This window comes from Clinocottus analis, unplaced genomic scaffold (genome assembly GCF_023055335.1).
Source record: "Clinocottus analis isolate CAN_PGR_092001 unplaced genomic scaffold, fCliAna1.0.p SCAF_17, whole genome shotgun sequence".
Classification (NCBI taxonomy): Eukaryota; Metazoa; Chordata; class Actinopteri; order Perciformes; family Cottidae; genus Clinocottus; species Clinocottus analis.
This window is the reverse complement of record NW_027175898.1, coordinates 12,181,213-12,202,063: the sequence shown is the minus strand read 5'-3', so window position 1 is coordinate 12,202,063 and position 20,851 is coordinate 12,181,213. Positions and strand designations below refer to the sequence as shown.

The following is a 20,851-nucleotide window of genomic DNA, read 5'->3' as shown; positions in this document are numbered from 1 at the left end:
GAAACGCAGAGATGGCACAAATGTCACATGGTCGCTCGCCTTCAATGTTTCACCCTAACAACTGTATGCAGCAACAGTCGTTGTGGTGCGAGAGAGCCAAATTCAATAGAGTTAATTTTACAACCCCAAAAATGTCCATTTACTGCAAGTTATTGAGAGTTCTGGTAAGTTGCTGTTTTTTCTCCTTTTCTCTATTTCTTTTTTATGGAAGGATTTCCTCTCTTTTGGGACATTGGAAATAAATCTGGATTTTAATTAGGCAATTGCTGCTAATGACAGAGCTTTGAGAAAGACAGTCTGTCAAAAACAGGGAGCGACTGTTATTAAGACTGGTGCTTGGAAAACTAAGAGTAAAGGCCCAGTAAGGGAGAGAATAATCCCCTCTTAATGTATCCTAATCCTGTCATTTTACGACTCAAAGTAAATAATCATAGTTATTTTTGTTCTTAAAGCGCTCAAATGTAATGAACACAGGAATGTTAATATTCTTTGTCTTGGCTGACTTTCAACATTGAATCCCTGCATTCTGCTCACTTCAGATGTTGGAGAATTACAACGTGTTTTATATTGATACAGCATTGCTTTTCTTTAAGGCAGCTAGCTGATGCTCTTATCCGGAGAGATTATGAAAGAAAGCGGCAGAACAAGCAGAGCATAAAGCTTCCTGTCGCTGTCTTTGTACCAAGAGTCTGTGGACGGGCTTATTACCTGTGATGTAAAAATCTGAATGTCTTTGAATCTGCAGCTTCACTTGGCGGTGAAAGCTTGAAGTGTTTTCTAAACGGGCCGAAGTGGCAGCGGCGGCAGCGGCTTACTGCAGACATCCTGAATGCCGGTAAATAGCCTCGGACTGCCAGACTTAATCTCTGGATGTAAGTCTACCTCATGACATACGAGGCTCCGATTTCCTGGCCAAAAGGAGAGGGATTAGCCCAGAAACGTTAAACCCCTATCGCTGCTTAATGTCCGCTAAGCCACCGCTAATTAGCCGGCTATGAGCAGGAAGGAGCCATGTGACGAACCGCGCAGCGAGACACAGAGTCCCAGTCGGTGAGCGGAAGAACATCCACATCCACATGCAGAGAGGCGATAATACAGACGTGGACGTGGCGAAAGAGACTATTAATGTCATGAGGGAGCGGAGGTGGGGTGGACAGCGAGACAAAAGAAACGGAGTGAGAGAAGAGAAAAGATGCCGCAACAAAAGAGAAGATTTGAGTCACTCTGTTGAAATGATGCTGCTGGCCACAGCTGACTGTTCTCAGAGGAGAGAGACAGACAGAAAGTCTTGAGCTCACTCTCCACTGGCCTCCAGAAGTCGCCCAGCTGACTCCCACGGCCTTCTGGGAAAAGGCAGAGGAGCTAGACGCTTGTCCGGCAGCCACAGTAATCCCTGCGTCCAAATGATGTCATCGACCAATTTTTAACAATAACACCAGATTTGTATTTTCGTGTTTATTCAAAGAGAAAGACGGCGGCTGTGTCTGTTCTGTTTACACCATCGACTGTGAATTAGAAGTGGACGTGGTCATTATGGCGTCGACCATAGGTTTGTGGACGGACATTTTGAACCCCGGAGTTCGGCGTTTTGGCAGTCGCCATTTTGGATTTCGGATTACATTAAGTGACCATATTTGGAATGTGGAGGAGTGACGTAGCGACGCCGTCTACGACTCATATCATAAGGTAGCCACCTCCTTAAAAGCAATACTCTGCTTTATGGTCTACTTAATACATAATTTACTAAATGAACATCACGCTGTATTGAAGAAGACTTGAAGCTAAATATTAAGACCTTCAACTCACGTTTACAATGTTTACTGAGGAAAGAAATCAAGTGAGAAACCAGACCTGATGGCCGGTAGAAGGAAAGAAGAACATTTTTTGGGACACTTCCGCATTCACTTCACTATTCAGAACTGAAGTTTGCCGCCTTGTAGATTCAGTGTGTTATTGACCAAACTGTGAGGTTGACACAAAGGAAACCACATACGGCACAAAGTCGGTTTAAGTCTATTTAAGTTATTTCATGAAAGAAAGGGCAATCTCTCATGCAATCTGCTTTTGAGAAAGGCTGAATCAATATGAATCAGAAGACACATAGGAATATGCAAAGTAAACTGCCGAGATGTTTGGTTTAACAAGCCAGTACCGATCATAAAAGGAACTTTGTCTACATTAAGTCATCATGGATGATTACCATCTTTTAAGTCCACAGCTGTGTAAAAGTTATCCGACAGCAGAGCAAATAAAAAAGTTCACCCTCACGCGATACACAAGTTATTAAAGTGAGTTTGTTCTTGCGACATGGAAAGCAGTGTCCACACTCTGAAAGAGCAGTGTGTTTGTCGGGGGGTTAGGGGAGGGGAGTAGGAATGTTAACAGAGCCTAATCTGTGCTGTGCTGTGCTCCTGAGCTATGCAGCCTCCTTGTTTACCCTGGCAGGAGAGCAGAGAGCCGGACGGCGGGCCACGCTACGCTGCTCCGCGGCCGCCATTCCTGCGACTCTTGTTTGCCTTGAGTCCCCGCAGGCCCTCCGGGGCAGCGTGCCTTCAAAGAGCCCCAGTGTAATCTGTAATGAAATCTGCCTGTGTGCTCGCAGGCGTCAGCGAGGGCAAATTATACAATTACACAATTAGACCCCCTCCTCCTCCTCCTCCTCCTCCTCTTTTTTTCCCCCCCATATCGGTGTCTGAGCGCTTGAACGGCCCTGTGCCACGGCGATCGGTGTGTCCTGCTCCAGCTAATTGCTGAAGTCGGGCTGATAGAGAGCCACAGTCACGCTCCTCCAACCCGCAACACAGAGCCGGGAGTCGGGGGAGAAAAGTGAACTCTGAGAGCTGCAGGGGTTTTTGTGGAGACACTTGTGGAGACACACTTGTAGCTCCAACGCTTAAGCCCAAAATATAAAGAAAACAGCACTCTGGTTTTACGGCGTACCCCCGAAAAGATGCTTAGTCCTCTGAAGTTGTTATCGTTATAATAGAAAGTATTTAAAGTATTTTAATCAGCACCTAAAGCCGCATTATAATCCACTTGGTTGGGATAAATATTTTTACTGCATGCAGTAAGTGCAGTAGTTTAAAAATTTAAAGAAAAAAAAAGAACCAAAAATAGAAACATTTCTGAATCCCATCAATATTTCTTTTGAATTTTTACTTTCTACTTAATTTTATTAAAATTAGTAATCATTTTGAGAGACCCAGCTAGATAACACATAAACAACCAAGGTGATTGCGGTAATTGCACATTCTGAATACAAATACCTGCAATATCTTGTTAGATATCGAGAGGCAAAGTCTGGAAATTAAACGGGCTTTGAATTTGCTGCCAAATACATTTGAATGAAATCTAAAAACTAACTAGGAAAACGTCAGTTCAGACGAATAACTGATAACTGGTAGTTGCAACACAATACTTCCCCCCCCCAGTCGACATATCGCGTGTGCGAGTGAAGGTGTAAACCAAACAAACAGCCCAGGCGTGTATTTTTAGGCTCTCGGAGAGATTCCCCCCCTCGGTTAACCTCCACAGCTGACAGGTGGACCCGACACTCTAACTGCTGAGCCGAGAGATGTTACGTTAAACCACTTTCCACTACGGCGATTGCATATCCACGGAGGGGCAGGGTTATCTCCAGACCCCCCCCCTCGTCCCTCGTCCCTCGTCCCTGTGGGGTTCGAGGGGTATCTGCTCCCTCTCTGCTGAGGAAATACCAGCCAGCCAATTAGACCCGGGATGGGATTCCTGAGTGTTGCTGAGCGGACAGAGCAGAGGGCTCCACAGTAAATAAAAAACCCGCTTGAATTCAAACATCGACTGCTGTTTCTCAATTGGAAAAGGCAACATGTTTTGCTCTCCGACATTGCAAAGTGCCCAAATGCCCAAAAAATATTTAAAAAAAAAAGCCCTAATCAATTAAAATGTATAATAACACATGTAAATTCTTGTTTTCATAATTACTTTTAGCTTTGATTCTGGTTGTGTGTCCCATGTATGTCTTCCTGAAACATAATCTAATGATGCTGTTGCCCCGTAACTTCCAAACACGTTCAATTTTAGATGCTTGGAAACAAAGAAACATCCAAACTCTGTTTGAAAACAAAATAGCGTGTAGTTTTTGACTGTAAAATGATAAAAACAAGGAAGTGATGTTGTTTCTTAGCATCAATCGTCGCTGTCTCGCAACAGACCGGAAAAACACTCAAAATGTATCGCCAGAAAATATGAAAAAATAACTTGTCACAGCACCGACAACTCGGTTTGATTGACAGGTTGACGTCGTGCGGAAACACGTCAGTTAGCACTTAGCTGCTAAAGGGTCAGCAAATAAACCCACCTCCCTGTGTTTTTGGGACAGAAACCATGGCGGCGATGTGCTGAATCAACACAGGTGGCTATTTTGGGTTAAAAACATCATCGTGGCTGGAGGAGCAGCAGCAGGAAGGTGTTTTTAGGCTCAGCAGCAGCGGCAGGAGAAAAAAAAGAGGTGGACCACACATCAGGAGAGAGACTGTTTAAAAACTCTGTGTGTGTTTCTGTTTGACCGAGAGAGTGTGTGTGTGTGTGTGTGTGTGTGGCTGATCGCGATGCCAAGAAAACAATGTGTTCAGACTCCTCGGAGGGTTGTCCCACGCTGCGCCGAGTGTCGCTCCAGAACACGCCGAGACAGACGAGAAGTAATGAAATCTAACAGATATTTCCCTTTTAAGGTGGAGGCCGTGTGTGTAGGTGCGTGTGTGTGTGTGTGTGTGTGGTTGCACGTGGCGAGCGCTTGCCTCAGCAAGCTGGGGAGTCTCTAACTCAAGCAGGGAGCAATGTTTCAGCTGCTCCATTGCAGTTTGTAAACACACACACACACACACACACACACACACACACAGGGTTCACAGTCCGCTCAATAGAGTGAAGTAACGCTCCGTTTGTTTGCTCTCTAAGAAGATTTGGCTTTCATCGCTGAATCTCTCTCTCGCTCTCTCTCTCCTGGTCTGGTTGTAATTACTCCGTGAAGCCGAAGCCAAAAGTTTGATGGTGGCAGCCAAAAAAAAAAAAAAATGTCAGAAATATATCAGAACAGCCAAAAGCATTATGATAAACAGACGCACATGCTGTCAATTAGAGGGATGGAATAATTTCATCTCTCTGATTGACGTCTAGGAATGGGTTTTATTTGGAATTCATCGATACGTCTCATCGGTTCGGTTCCTTATCGATACTCTCGTCGGTTCGTCGCTTGCTTTATTATTCTTGTGTGTAAACAAATAGTTTTTCATGAGCAGCCGTGCAAAAAGTTCCACAGTCTTTCATTCAGACGCATTTGCAGCGAAACAATTAGCGAAGCGATTAGCTGTCATTGATTAGCTTGTTCTTCTAATCGTTTCTGCAGATTGATGTTCTGCTTGTTGACCAGATGTTGAGATAAACTGCTGCTGTTTCCTGCTTTAGTTATGTGGGGGTCCTTGTGTTTGTGACAACCAGAGTCATCCACAGCTCAACGTCTACTAGAGTAAAATATAGCCTCACTTTGGATCGTTTTTTTCGTTTCTTGTAACGTCAAAAGTACCGAGAGTTTTTACTCATTTAGAACCGGTTGCCTTTCAGAACCGGGTTCTTCTGTGGGGGTAACGCTACTGACATCTCACCTGATGTGTCCTGATGAGATAAAAACTCACACCTGTGAGTTACTTTGGTTCGATAGCATACACACACACACACACACACACACACACACACACACACACACACACACACACACACACACACACACACACACAAAAGCATAGACATTGAGATGCTAATTAGCTCCTCTCTCTGTCTTCCTTCTCCTGCTTTTTGAAAGTAAAAGAGACATCTGATGAGCAGTCAGTCTCCTCCCCAGCTTTTGTCCTAGAAGACACACACACAGACACACACACACACACACACACACACACACACACACACACACACACACACCCACACACAATCACACTGCTATAAAGAGAGTGGGTGAGCTGTGCCTCGGTGCTCTCACCCTTCCACACCCACATAGCAGGAACAATAGGTCTCTCTGACTCGCTACACTCTCTTTGTCCGCCGTCTTCTCAATACAACTCAATAAATCGTCCCGACAGGTTTTTACAAACGCTCGGGAATCGGACGATTCAAATGAAGTCCGGCATTGTGGTCGGAGAGGGAGGAAGGCGATGACGCGCTTTGTTTGGCCCCGGTGACGCTTCGCTTTGTGTCCTCCGTCAAACTGTATTTTTACACCGTTTGCGCATCTTGAACTTTCTCTCGGGACAAGCGTGCGGGCTTGACAATGGAGACCAAAATGGGTGCAGGTACTGTATGCAAAACCTGCAGTGAAAGCACAGCCTCACATCTGTTCTGGCGGAGGACATAACTCGTCCAAGATGGGGGACCAATTTAAAGACGGGGCAGAAGAGAAGTTGTACCGTCTTGTACCATCTTTTAGCAATTACTAAAACATGTTACGATGAATTCCTGGAGGGCCTTTCCCCAAAACATTTGTATGATCTCAGATTATACCAGAAAATGGAAAACTCTGGTTTGATCTGTCATCCGAAAGTGGTACATCTTAGCAGAGTCACCGAAATGAGGACTCGAGCGCTGAAGATAGAGAACCGAGTCCATCAAAAGGACTCGATCCCGGCTACAAGGCAACTCACATTAACACTATAAAAGGGAACACTTGAATTGGCATAATTGAGACCTAAATGGTTTGCTCAAGGACTTGTGACCTGACTGGGACGTCCCCTAATGGTCATGAGACTTCAGCTTCAGTTCATATCCGTAGAGAAGCCGGCGCTTGGTGAGCGTGCCAGAAAACGACGTAATCACGGTCTTCATTTTAGCTGCTTTAGAAACAAGAGGTCTTAAACATTTTGAATACATATTTAGCTGCCAAATCCAATAATACAGGACATTCAACGTTTCTTTTTCATTCATGTAATACTTGACTTCTTTCTTTACAGGGCCTGAATAAAGGAAGAAAAGTAGTCGTGATTATGAGTCATGAGATTACAGTTAATTGCGATCGTCATTGTGGGTGTTGGTGTCTGGCCTTTTTGAAGGTTACGCTCATCAACTCTTACACAGTTCATTTTGTTTGTACGCACTCCACTAATGCAACAAACAGCGCATTGAGGAGCGTTATTTGAAATGGCTTGAAATGGTAACCATTCATTAAATGTGTTATAATAATAGCCCGCACTGTACAGCATGTTCTGTTTTGGAGAAGTAGTTTTCCATGACTCACGCCCCTGTTTTGCGTTTCCCCGACAGAAGCTCCGTATTGGACGAGGCTCGACAAGATGGACAAGAAGCTCCTGGCCGTTCCCGCCGCCAACACGGTCAAGTTCCGCTGCGCCGCGTCCGGAAACCCGACCCCGACCATCCACTGGCTGAAGAACGGCAAGGAGTTCAAGGGGGAGCAGAGGATGGGAGGCATCAAGGTGAGAGGACTTAAAATCCAAGCATGTTGACACCCAAAGGGCACACGAGTCGAGCTGTGATTGAAGGATTCGAGTCCTCACACCAGCTGCCAGCAGGAGGTGATGCTCCCACCCGTCTTGAGTGGCCACCCGAGTGCCTTTTAGCAAGGCATCTTAATCCCCCGCTAGTCCAGCGGAGATGCTTGCGGTGTCCATCAGTTGATCTGTGTGAGTGATGCGATGCTCCCCCGGTGTGAACCGCTATAACTGGAAGTGGAGTGTGAGGCGGAGTGGCGAAAGAGCGCTCACTCTCTGCGAATCTTCTCACGGTAAATAAAGGTCGAGAAACGCGCCGCGGGGCCGAACGTCCTCAGCGGGGACTCGAGCTGCTCTTAGCCCACCTCCCCCCCCCCCCCCCCCCCGCCCGACCCTGCCCGTCTCGCTAAACTCACAGAAATACAGTCAGGGAGTCGAATTGCCGTGCCGAAAACAAGAGTGCTACACAGATACAGGCGGGCCTCGCGTGATCGCGCAATGTTGACATTAATGCAGTGCAGCAAACAGCTGTTGTACTCAGTTTTGTCATCGGATTCTCTCTAAACACTGGGCTCTCATGTGGAATGGCACTGCTTAAAGTAGCAGGGCTTGCTTTACTTTTGTGTTCCTTTAATGGCCCTGAGCTGTAGGATTAAAAGACAAACCCGGTGCGGTCAGACGATCGGAATTCAAACAGTCCAAACCTGTGTTTTGGTTCAAAATAAACTCAAACTTAATGACATATGAATGCTAAAACCATGCCCAGGGAGGTAAATTGTTCCAGTCCCCATTCTGTCCTTATCTTGAGGATTTTTCTTTTTTTTTTGCTTGTTGCTGCTTTTTAATACTATAAGTGGATGCTACCGTCAGCTCAAGATAAACCATGGACTGTATGCCACCGTCCAGTTCAAATGAATGAAAGCAGTTTCACCATAACCTCAAGCGCCGAACTAATTTGCCTCCCGCGGTTTCCCGTTGAGATCATAATAACTACGGTTGGTAAAGTCATACAGCTCCGGGGAGCCTGCAAAAGGTCACGGCAATGAGAACGAAGAAGAAATAAAACTGCTAATGATGTCGGGCGATGAATTAAGTTTTCATCTCGAGGCATTCGGGGCACTCGACGTGCAGAGAGCGAAACGTGAGGCGCTCTGCAAAAAGCAGCTTGTGAAATGCTTCACTCTCGTTGAAAAGAGTTGGAGAAAGTCTGATCCTGAACACACCCTTATACTCTTAGTCCTCACGCTGCCTTAACAAGGTGATGCTGAGGGGAGACAGTTCACCTGTTCGGATTTTACAGTCATTACAAACTTTCCCACAGTTTCAGTTGAGACATTGGTCTCATTTACAATTTTTTAAAAAAAAGGATCTTATTCATCTTACGTTGAATAGCTGTGTCGGTGAGGCACTTTGTTGCTTTCAAACCGTAATGAAGACAATAAGCAGAAAGTGAGAAAGTGTGAAACTAAAAACCGCCTGGTCTGACCTCAGCTGTCTGCGTGTTGGGCCCGATGGTGGCCGAGGCAGTGAGAGACGCTCTCTCCCCGGTGGAGCTCTGGCATTTAAAGAGTTAAATGTAATGAGATCCTGCAGCTATTAACAGTTTACAGAGATCTCCAACATCTGCTCCCAGCAGACCAACAGCAGTTGTCTCCCTCCCTCTGTCCCCACTCTCTCTCTCTCTCTCTCTCACACACACACACACACACACACACACACACACACACACACACACACACACACCTGTCACCAGCCCTCAGGACACTGAGTGGCTCCCCGACAGCTACTTTTAGCACGTTTAGTACGCCACATGATTTGCCGATGATAAAGTTTACGGCTGCGTTGTTGGCAGCAAATAAATCCCGGTCAGATCACTTCAATATTTATTCCATCTGTTCACCAAACCTCTGACTGCTCACCATCGTCCATAAGTGTCCTTTTTGTGTAAAAAAGACAAACTAGTGATTGTTTTTCCGGTGGCTGGTGCTGTATGGATGTTATTGTCAGCATAATCGGTGAGGGGTGAAGGGAGGAGGAGGACTCGTTGATATCAGAGCTAACGTTAAAGGAGGTTGCATTGCGTTGCATTGAGTTCAAGTTCTATTGAATAACAATTTCAATGGAGCTCAGGGTGAATTATAACGTTATCGTGAGATGTTCAAATGCCGTCTTGTAAAATGTGGTTCTTGCCGAGAAACTTGAATAAATCCAGTTGTTTGAAGATGTCTTCACAGACATATCACTAGATATTAGAGAGAGAATTATGATTAGTTTAACTTCCTAAGTCTAGCTTTAAGCAGCTTATAATACATAATTACCAACTAATGCGAAGATTTTTTTTTTTTTTATCAAAGCCAATATTGAATTAAATATACAATCTTTTTATATCCTAATCATTCAAGTTGTGCGTTTTATATGTAAATTCTCACAGAAGCTGTTAATAACAAAGTGAAAAGGATCACGTGAAGAATTTGACGGTTAAGAGGCTTAAGATTATTTTTCAGGACGGTGGTGAAAGAAGTTTGGAGCCTTGAAACCTGGAATGTAATATGGCACTTTAATGCACTAAGTGGGTTTAGCTTTGACAGATAGTGGTGTCTGCAAGAGGAAACCAATCATTAGTTCTGTCTTTTGTTCTCTTTCTTAAACTTTCTCCAACTCTACTACCTCAAGAAAGTAACAACTGTACAATTTAGAGTGCCTTTACGCGATTAACCGATCAATATGTAGAATACTCGACCACTAAAATAATCGCTGGCTGCAGCCTCAATCACTATAGATCTCACTGTGCGCTGCTTATCTCTCAGTAGCCATTTTGGTCACTCCAACACAGGCACCTCGGAGGTGTTGCATGTGTAATTAGAGAGTGATATGTATAGCTGGCTTTCCATAGTAAGCATTCACAGCGTACGTGGCATCTTGTTGGCCTTGTACTGGGCTGTCAGAGGCAAATTCCTTTACATTTTCCGCTCTGTATAGCTCAGCGGGTCGCACTTGGCACCATCTCTTGCTGTGGCCACCCATGCTGACGGCGGAGGCCCTCGTGGTGCTGTAAAGTGTGGGTGTCCCTGTGTTATTTGAGGTGCCCATAGGATTGATACCCTGACTGTCGGTTCGTGCTCAGCGCTTTAAAGCAGAACAGGGCCAGTTGTACACGATTCAAACATGTTTTTAATGTCCTATTTTCTGCCGCACTTCTTTCAGAAACGGTTTCTCCGGCTGAGCTTGTGTTTGTTTGGGTTTTAAATAGGGTCACGAGGTAAGTTCACATTAAAGAAACCACTTTTTCCCCACTTTATCTTGCCTTTTTAATTCCCTCTCAGTGAACTTGGCTTCACATAACCTGCAGACTTTATACTTTAAAACCACTAAACCCAAAACGACAGTGTCGTGCGACTCCTTTTGCACGCAATTATGGAACGTTACAGCCATAAGTATCATCAGAAAAGTCTCTCTAACAAAGTCCTGCGCAGTGATGGAGACGCAAGATTGGAGGTGGCACTTATTGAGACGTTCCCTTCGGTGTCTTTATCGAGATTCTCCCCCTCCCCTCGTGTCCCGCAGCCGTTTTTACAATCCAGTTAGCCATGTGGCCCGCTGTTGGCCTTGAGGGAGGTGAACGGAGAGGTCACCCTCTATAGAATCAGGGTGCTGGGTGACAGACAAGCCCGTGACACGGCCTGGCTTCAGAGGGGTCAGAGGTAACGGCTTCACCCGTCCTGATGTCAAATCCTCGACTAACCCCGCCTCCACCCTGCAAAACATGAGGCTCAACTGTCCAGCACGAAACAATGACGCTTAAAGGTCTTTGGCGCTCAGTCATTTAACAAAGTACATTTTAAAAACTCATCGGTCTTTTTTTTTCTTCTTCTTTTGAAAGCAACGTTCTGGAAGATAATTCGGACATTTGCACATTACCGCCGAAAATCACATTATCTCCAATCGAGTTGAGTGATGTGTCTAATATCATTATGCCGTCGCTTCATTTCTAACATGGTTATCCTTCAGATCCCCGTTTTCTGTCCAGTGTTTGTTCACTGCATTACCCAGAAATCACCTGCCAGTCGAACACCATGAGAAGCGCTCGATTCTTTATTGTTTGTTGAATACTCCATTTTCATCGGTCGTTTACGGCATTCTACGGTCTGTTCTTTGGACATATTTCTGAACTCTTGTGTCCAGAGAAGCTTTCTTAGATCCATAATTTGCAGCAGAGCATTGATTTCTTTAGTAAGTGGTGTTATAAGCCTATTCTCCATTATTTGTCCTTTCAGTCCGGGTGGCTAATGCTACACATGCTAACTACCGGGGTGGCATTTGGAGAACAATCACTGCTTTGTGGAAGCTTCAGGAAACATCAAATGCCTCATTTGTTGTGTTCTGGATAGATTTTAAGTGTCAAACAGCAACACTTTGATGAAATCAGACATCCAACACGTTGAAATGTTCATGAAGAAGGGTGGCAAGCGAACGAACCGGCTGTAGATTGAACCGTCATCGTGCGAACAGACACGTGAACAACAGAAATCAGCAATCTGTTGTCAGGACCGACTTCCCTCGCGGTGCATTCGGTGCGGTCGTGTCACCCCGCCTCACACAGCTGCCAGTGATGAGTTTATCTTGCAGGACTGGGAGGAGGGGGTCTTGACAGCCTCACAAAGGCCTTCCTAAGACTCTATTCCTCCAACAGGGTCCTCAAGGTGAAGCCGTCTTCCTCTGGCAGCCGTCTTGAAATGACAAGATCATTTTGGATTCGACAGCCGTGGTTAATTTACGCTGAATGAATCGCGGCCGTGTCTGATTTTTTTTTTTTTTTTTTTTTTTTTCTTTTTAAAGGTTTGGACGGGTGACGGGATGATTCTGTCACCCGTCTCTCAGGGCTGCAAGTGAGTGAGGGTGTGTTTGTGAGTGTGTGTGTGTGTGTGTGTGTGTGTCAGTGACTTGCTAACTGATCCATGCTGATCAGCACAATGGAGTCCCCTCCACGCAGCACTGCCTCCCAGCACAGTTTGTCATGTACTCTAAGTGCCATCCGATCTGCACCAGTAAGAGGTGAAAGTTACCCACCATTAAGGCCCATTACCCGCCTACAAAAATACCTCCTGGCTTCACGCTGGAGTGGTTGAAAGTGGCCTTTTCGAAAGTGCACCGTTTTCTGCTTTGTTCCTTTCAAGACATCCATTTTCATAAGGTTTCATCTTCAATAAAGGCCTGAAATCACTTTTATTTTGGTCCAATATTAGGAAGGTTTCGGACACATAGCCGTGTATTCTTTGTGGATTTTATGTCAGTTGATTTGTGAGGGATCATTATCATCTTATAAAACACCGGTATCGACGGTAACAGGGATATTTAACAATGAAATATTATTATTATGTTATGATAATATAGCTTGAATAACCCAGCACCTATTTATTACGTTTATATGTGCAGTTATGGTTGCAGACTCTCTCTCCACCTCTCTTTTTTGGGGGTAATGTATTTTCCAAAAAGGACTTTTTCTCAGCGGTAATGTTTCCTAGAAAGTCTTGGTTTGGTTCACGCTGCATTTAAGAGCATTTCTCTCTCTCTTCTTTTTCCAGTGAACATTTGATGTTCGGGATGCTCTTCCACATGCTTTTCCTGGAAGCAAATGGCTGACTATTTGTAGTTTTTGAAAGAAAGAAGAACACGAGAAGATTTCAGTACAACATCAGCAACGTATTAACATCTCGAGTACAAAAATGTCAATATTGGTGGTATGATTATCACTATGAAAAGCATAAAGTCTCACAGGCCGGTGTCGCCGTGCTCTCACGTCTTCTCCGTATATTCTTTCCCATCAGCACGCCGGAGGCTGTTCAGACCTTCAGTTCTGTCTTGCGAGCACTTTGTGGGTCCATAGAAATGCGACACAGAGAACTAAACGGTGCGTTTGTTGAAGCTAAATGAAACGGTAAATAGGATGTGTGGATCATTTGTAAAACAGGAAAATTAAATTCCAGCGGGGGCGACGTGCCAGAGCTTTGTGCGCCTTCCCAGACAAACTGCGGGGCGCTCAGAGCCTCCTCCATTATGGCGGGGCAGGGCCGAAAGGTCAAAGTTCACCTTTCTATTGAGCCATCAGATGGAGGTGGGGAGAGATGGGCGTGTCGCCGGCCTATTGAGGCGGTCGGAGTCTCTGAAAGCCATAGCCAATGCTGTTGTACGCTGCCACGTATGCTGGGAGGGACTGCATTGTGTTTGTGTTGAACCGCGGCGGCACAAGCGAGACAAAAGTTGACAATGTAATTATTGTGTTTCACTTCGTCGAGGTCGCTCGGCGCTTAACTGATTTTTCAATCCCTGTTTTGACAGGTTTCCAACCCGGGGCTCTTAAACGGGCGCCACACTGTTACTTTTTAAGACTTTAAGCACTTTACATCCTTGTTTTTCCAGTCCCGACTTTTAACACAGCCCAGATTGTGAGTCTCTGTAGGCCGCTTAGGAATTTCTACACTTTGCAAGATTATTTTTTGGACTCTTTAATTTGAGAGCTTCCACGGTCATTCACCTTTACCCCCTGTCGCTTTACACAAATACGCCAAAGGGGTCTCGAAAAAGACAGATTATCCTGTTTATTTTGTTTTTCTCACTCTTCTTTTTATTTCTCCTCTGAACTGTCCAACTTTCAATTTTACAGACTTCTCCGCCGTGTTGATGCAACGGCAGGAAGAGCCAAACTCAGGCAACGGACCCACAAAACGTTGCCAGTGAGCCCTCAGGGCCGCTTCTGTCCATTTCCGCTTTCTCTGGAGGTCAAATTAGTCGGTAGCGCAGACCCGGGCCGCGGGTCCGCTCTGACACGGTCATAAATTCTGGTAACTTGGTTCTAACGGCGCTATTTTGCGAGGTGAAGACGGAGGGTTTGGACTATAAAGGGAGCAGAGCTTCCTGTGTTTTCTCAGACAACTGCCACACTGCAAAAAATGGCGGCGTCTTTTATGAACCATTTGAGCTGGCAGTCGAGTCGGGAATTCTTGTTTTGATTAAAATAAGCGAACGGCTCCGCCAGTAGAGTGAGCAACCTCACTATTTTCCATGGCAGACTCAGAACGGCAAGAAGAATGTGTTAAAATGAGGCCGACAACTTTATTTGTCTCAAGGTAATTCATGCACAAAATGCTGCATTACAACTCTCAAACTCTTTTCTTTTTTTCCCTTTGTGTTGTTTTAATGTCTCCTTCAGATGCAGACTTTTTGCAGTGTGAAACTCCCTGTCCATTCCCATGGCTTGTGTCCTTCTGTAGGGCCAAAGCCCTAAAACCTTTAAAGCCTCCTATGACTCGAACATAAGCTCCTTAATAATTTAATTCTGTTTGGAATCTGGCGTGATTGGAATGGATGGGATTATCACGTTTGGGGACTAATGCTGCCGGTTCAACAGGGGTTAGCCAATGTAACATGGTCATAAAAGCAAGTGGCTTGTATGAAGAAAGTCATTAAATGTGCCCAGAGAAAGACAGCGGAGAATTAAAACGAAACCGTCACTCTCCGTTAATTATTACCTACAATGTTTCTTGCATTTCTCTAATAGTTATCCGCTGTTTTTGCTGAAAATGGCCACATGACTGTTATGGTATAGTGGTTAATCAATAATGTTATAACCCTGCAGTTTAGTTTAATAGTTTAATAGCAAGAGCTAATATTAGCCACCATATGCTACCGGTCATACGAGCACAAGTAATGCTGCAAGAGCAGCACGTCTGCGTGTAAACAGTCTGTAAACAGAGCGGGTTTTATTGCTTATAAATTCAACTTTTCATTTGTAAATGGAAAGTTGTGTTGTTTCCTTTTTTCTTTTTCTTTTTTAAAGTTGCATGGTCTTGCTTTTAAGATTTTTAAAAAAGTTTTATGGCCTAAACAAAGTTCTTATTGTGAAGATTTGTAAATCCCGTAAACATGTAATTGCAAATAGTGAAATGCTGAAATACTCGGTGCTCCTGTTTGGGGACTTTCTTTCATGCTGACGATTTAAAGTTGAAGGATCACAGATTGTATTAAAAGTACATGTTTTACTGAGCTGAAACGGCTCTGGCTTTAAGAGTGGCAACATCCACGATTTCTTCCTTGTCTACGGTCATAATCATCACTCGAGCTAAATGAGGAAATCTGCACAGCAACTTTAGCTGTCAGATACATTTAGTGGAGTCAAAAGTAGTTCAAAGTAGCAGCACCTCAAAAGAAGCAGAGAACTCAAGTAAATGAACCTTCCCTCGGCTTTGCGTTATTATGAAATTATGTCTTTTTTTTTATGATACGGAGACTTAAATAAGACCACAACCCTGATCTCAGTCTGTTTCTGTTGGTGGTCTTGGCTTCAACTGAGCATTGACTTTTTTTTTTACCACCTTCAAGCTTCCCTCCTCACGTGCCGCCTTCTCTAACCACCTCCTCCTCCTCCTCCTCCTCTTCCTCCTCCTCCTCCTCTGTGCTCAGCGACCGCAGCAGAAGGCGTCACTCATCTGCTCATGAGAGCAGCCATTGACTCCAGTTTGACTCCCCGGCTCTGAGAGGGGTAGACGGGGTGGAGCCAGCCATTTGCCAGCGTTGAGCGAGGCGGCCTGCTCCACGTTACCACGCAACTGCACAAAAAAAGAAGAAAAAAAGCATACACAGGCATAATATTTACAGTAGTTACATTATTTTCCGCGTGTGCCTCCAAGAGAGAGAGAGAGAGAGAGAGAGAGAGAGAGAAGGAGTGTATAACGAAGAGGGATCCTCGACCTCCAAACATAAAGGTTCTGTGAACGGCTGGCCTCCCACCTGAAACGCGTGGGGCTTAAACGTTTGGGAAAACACTGAGCCCTCTCTGGGTCGCCACATTTTCCGACGCAGGTGATGCCGAGCGTGCCACCCTGAAAAAGCCCCCCTCTGTTGACATCACTCGCTTCCCCCGTCTTCTGGTGACTCTGACCTCTTTTCCGAGGAGTTCGCTCCACGCTCGTCTCGCCGCATGTTTCCACTTAAGCCTTTTTCGGGGGTCGTTCCCCCCCACGGAGACTCTGCCTGTCGGTGCGTGGCCGGGTTCTCCCTTCTCGCCTCGCCGGGCTGCCCGCTCCGCCTCTCGAGCGGCTCCTGAAGCTGTCGAGTTAGTGTCTGTCTGCTGCTGCTGCCATCCAGCCACACCTGGTTTGGATTACCACGCAAGATTTAGCCCCGCGACGCTCTCTCCCGAGGACGGATTGCTCTTGACTGGCACAGTGGAACCACATTTCGGAGTTGCAAGAAATAAATAAAAGCGCTTGCACTGCAGGGGGAGCGAAGGAAATGATTTTCAGAGACTCCTATGAAATGTTCTTTCAATCAATTTGCTTTGTCGCGGTCCGTTTATTTATTTACTTTATTTTTTTTTACTCTCGCCGTCATTGTTTTGCAACTTGTAAAGCGATCTCGCGTCTTGACGATTACTTGGTCCCCCCCACTGTCACTTTTCAAACTGATGCAAAGTCCGCAGCAGACAGCTAATCAGACGAGTCTCAGTCGTACTTTGTGGGCACACAATCATCCATCAAGACGCTCTCTCCGTGTCCAAAAGATGTCGTTTTCTGATCACTGGTGTCTGTTCTGCATCAACCAGCACACGGTTCAAAGCTGTATTAGCATTTTTAAATGTTTGGTCAAAACGGCTCGGTACACCTGGCCACTCTGTGATGTTTCATCCCAAAAGAAAATCAAAGGAGGGCGCAAGCCCGGAGATCTGATGCTGGCGAGGAGGTTGTTTTTTTTTTTCCCCTCTGTACACAGCACTCTCTTGTTAGTCGGCGAGGCGAGGCATTGGTCTCTATTTCAGCCTCAGTTTGTGACTTGAAAAGATGATATTTTAAGTCCTGAGATGTATACATGAACTTGAGACGATAGTATGTTATCACGAGCGGAAATACACAGGATGAGCACTCGTCTGTCAGGCCTGAAAACACGACACCGCACTCCCCTCTGAGATTTCTTGAAATAGGCTCAGCATCCTCACACTTCTCTCCTCTCCCACAGTTGAGGCACCAGCAGTGGAGTCTGGTGATGGAGAGCGCCGTGCCGTCGGACCGGGGAAACTACACCTGCGTGGTGCAGAACAAGTACGGCGCCATCACCCACACCTACCAGCTGGATGTGTTAGGTAAACAACGCCGCCTCTCACTGCTGCTTCTGTGTAAACAAGCAATGCATTAACACGCACCAGCGGTTTGAATGAGCCCGCGAGAGTTGTTGGTGTGAAATATCTTCTTTTTTTTTTTTTTTTTTTTAAAAAGACTGTCCGTCTTCGTTTCCCGCAGCATCGTTCCCATGCATGACTTGCGCTAATGACTCCGTGCTTTCCCTCGCAGAGCGTTCCCCCCACAGGCCCATCCTCCAGGCGGGCCTGCCAGCCAATCAGACGGTGGAGGTGGGCAGCGAAGTGGAGTTCCACTGCAAGGTCTACAGCGACGCCCAGCCGCACATCCAGTGGCTGAAGCACATCGAGGTGAACGGCAGCCACTACGGCCCCGACGACGTTCCCTACGTCAACATCCTGAAGGTGGGTCTGAGGCCCACATCTGGCCACGAGTCCCGCCGGCGTTTGCCGGGAGTCGATTTTTCAACATGGGATCATTTCACTCATAACGAATGCCTCCGAAATGTCTTGTTTAATGAGTTTGTACTGGCGGGGGGGGGGGGGGGGGGGCACGGGCTCTTCCACTGCAGCGTGTAATTGACGAGCTCGCTCCTCGAACACCACAGCGGCATTATGGGAAACGAAAGCCTCACCTGCACTTTTACGGCAGCGTCATTAACCTAAATAATACCGCCGTAAATCAGTTTCTGTTCCTGTTCCTGTGTGTGTGTGTGTGTGTGTGTGTGTGTGTGTGTGTGTGTGTGTGTGCACCTGCACAGTAAATAACACAAAAGTCATAGAGCACTTTTCATACTGAGAGTTGTAGCTTTACAAAAAAAATGAAATAAAAATGCTTGAATGACATTAATTATAGACCAAAGTCAGCTGTTGCTGAAGACTGTTCACAGCGCCAGTGTCTCCTATCGCTTTTGGACGGGTATTCCATCATTTTTGAAGCATAGTTTTAAAAAAAACAGCTGTGCTGCTTTTTTTTCTTTTCTTATACATATAATTGTGTGTAATAAAAACATCAGTAGAAGATCTGAAAGCTCGTGAAGGGCAATAAAACGACTGAGAGTCTGCAACGTAGGCCGGTCCCAAACCATGAAGAGCAGAACCTTAAAATCTATTCTTAAAGATACTGGGAGCGAAGGGATTGTAGTTAAAAGAGGCCAACATGCTCCTTCCTTGTTGTTGGTTAAAAGTCGGCAGCATAGTTCTTATTAAGTTGACATTTTTCAGCTGACAGAGAAAAGAGCAGTGCAAAAAGCATTGCAATAATCTGATCTGTTTGTAACAAAAGCTTTAGCATGTGTTTTTAGCGTTTTTATAGGATTGAATAGCAGATGATGCATTTTGTTACCTACAGTAATTATTGTGTCGAGGGTGAATTGAATTCAATCTTAATTAAAGGTGGATTTTTGTTCCAGTTGTTCTATGAATGTCTAAAAGATGACAACAACAACAGATCTGATATTATTAGCTGTGTGTTCGATTCGTAGACCTGATGTGCGCGTCTCTCCCTGAACTTTACTTATTGAATTTTCAAACGGATAATAGGAAAGATCAAACGCTTCATTAGAGATTAGAACAAAGGGCAGACGAAGGAAAGAAGATGGCAGAAAGAACAACCAAACTGTAATATCTGAGAAAGCAGCACACTGGCAGTCCAGCTGTGATTCACTCTTCTGTTATCCATCAAGTAAGCAAAAGTCTGTGAACATCTCCAGGTTATAATTAATTACGGATTCGTTCTGATTCCTGTTTTTTTGGTTCAAGCTGCTCAGATGTTTTTGTCCTGGTGTTTTTGTCTGAAATGCATGAAAAGCATTTCTCAATCACAGAGGGGAAGGCGGCCAGTAGTCTTCAGAATAACTCCTGGAGGTCTCATTGCCTCCCGAAGCAGCGCCGGTGTTCAAGAATAGAAAGTAGAAAGCATTCCTCGCCGAGGAGGACAACACCCTAAACCCACTGCGAGGCGTGTATTTTTTTTATTTTATTTTTTTATCTGGGGTGAGTGAGAGGAAGACACCCAACGAAAAAAACCCAAGAAAGCCTTTTGCTTTCTTATTTAGCCTCTCCCTTTTTCCTTTTTTCTTTCTGCCTCCAGAGAGAGCGGGGGAATAAAACAAACATCTGGTTTGGACTAAGTTAACTGCCGTGGTGGCGGCAACGCAGGGAGAGAGACGGGCTCTGTTTAACCGCCGCTGCCGTCAGATGTGCTGCGTCGCGTGGTTTGAGGAGGAGGAGGAGGAGGAGAGAGGAAAGAGAGAAGAGGCACCCAAAAAAGCCATGGAAAAAATGAGTGGAGGAACACAAGGAAGGGCAAAGTCAGCAGGGAGAGAGAGAGTGTGTGACAGAGTGGTGGGTAAAGATGGAGGGCGAGAGTCTTCACGAATGAGTGGGAGGGGGTGAGAGAGAGGCCGGGAGACGCAGGGAACGAGAAAGAAATGGGAGAGGAGAGATGGAAAATGAGGAGAAGAAGAAGAAGAAGAAGAAGAAGAAGAAGAAGAAGAAGAAGAAGAGTGGCAGGAGACAGAACAAAGATAATCTAACATTGCTGCCTTCATCTATTTCTTGAAGTGATGGATTTGAGGCTTTCAGACTTTTAGCTCCAGCGTATTCAGCGGTGAGTTCATACATAATGAAATCATCGAGGTAGCAGCGTGTTCTCAGGCTCTCACCTCCACAGCTGGCTGCGTCCATGTTGGATTATTTTTTTGCGGCTGAAGCCTTAATTAATAACCTTCGTGAGCACCGGGGGGACACTCGGTGCCTCACCGATGGATCCTGTAACGAGCTTTATAATTTTTCATCCTTCATCAGGTAGAAAATAAAATATATTCACACTGTGAACAGTTGGCACAAATGTACACATGCAGAGGAAACTGATGGTGTGAGTGATGGTGATCTGTGCCCCACCGGAGGAACCATCACAACATGAACAACTTTAGCTTAGCTTAGCATCGGGACTGGGGGACAGGAGGAAACACTGAGTCTGGCTCTGTCTAAAGTAACTAAATCTGCCATAAATGTTGAACTCCTCTTTCGTTATTTCACCCTTTTGTGTGCTGGAGCTTTCACACAAGCGGTCGGAACCGTCACAGAAATGTTTCTAGATCCGAATTCCGTCGCCACCTTTACGTAAAAAAGTGTTTGAAAATCGAGACCCGTGTGTAAAATGTCCACCACATTTAAGTAACGAGGTGCCAGTCTGATAAAGAGAGAGAGAGAGAGAGGGAGGGAGAGGGCGTGAGAGAGAGAGAGAGAG

General features: G+C 45.4%; 1 protein-coding gene across 4 annotated transcripts in view; it reads left to right on the top strand.

Moving 5' to 3' along the window:
- fgfr3 (fibroblast growth factor receptor 3) overlaps positions 1-20,851 on the top strand; it is a 69,245-nt gene that overhangs the window by 28,668 nt on the left and 19,726 nt on the right. For all 4 annotated transcript variants that reach the window (XM_068579693.1, XM_068579692.1, XM_068579691.1 and 1 more), the window contains exons 5-7: positions 7,288-7,457; positions 17,481-17,604; positions 17,813-18,003. In XM_068579693.1, coding sequence (XP_068435794.1) covers positions 7,288-7,457; positions 17,481-17,604; positions 17,813-18,003 — 485 coding nt within the window. The remainder of the gene's footprint in view (positions 1-7,287; positions 7,458-17,480; positions 17,605-17,812; positions 18,004-20,851) is intronic.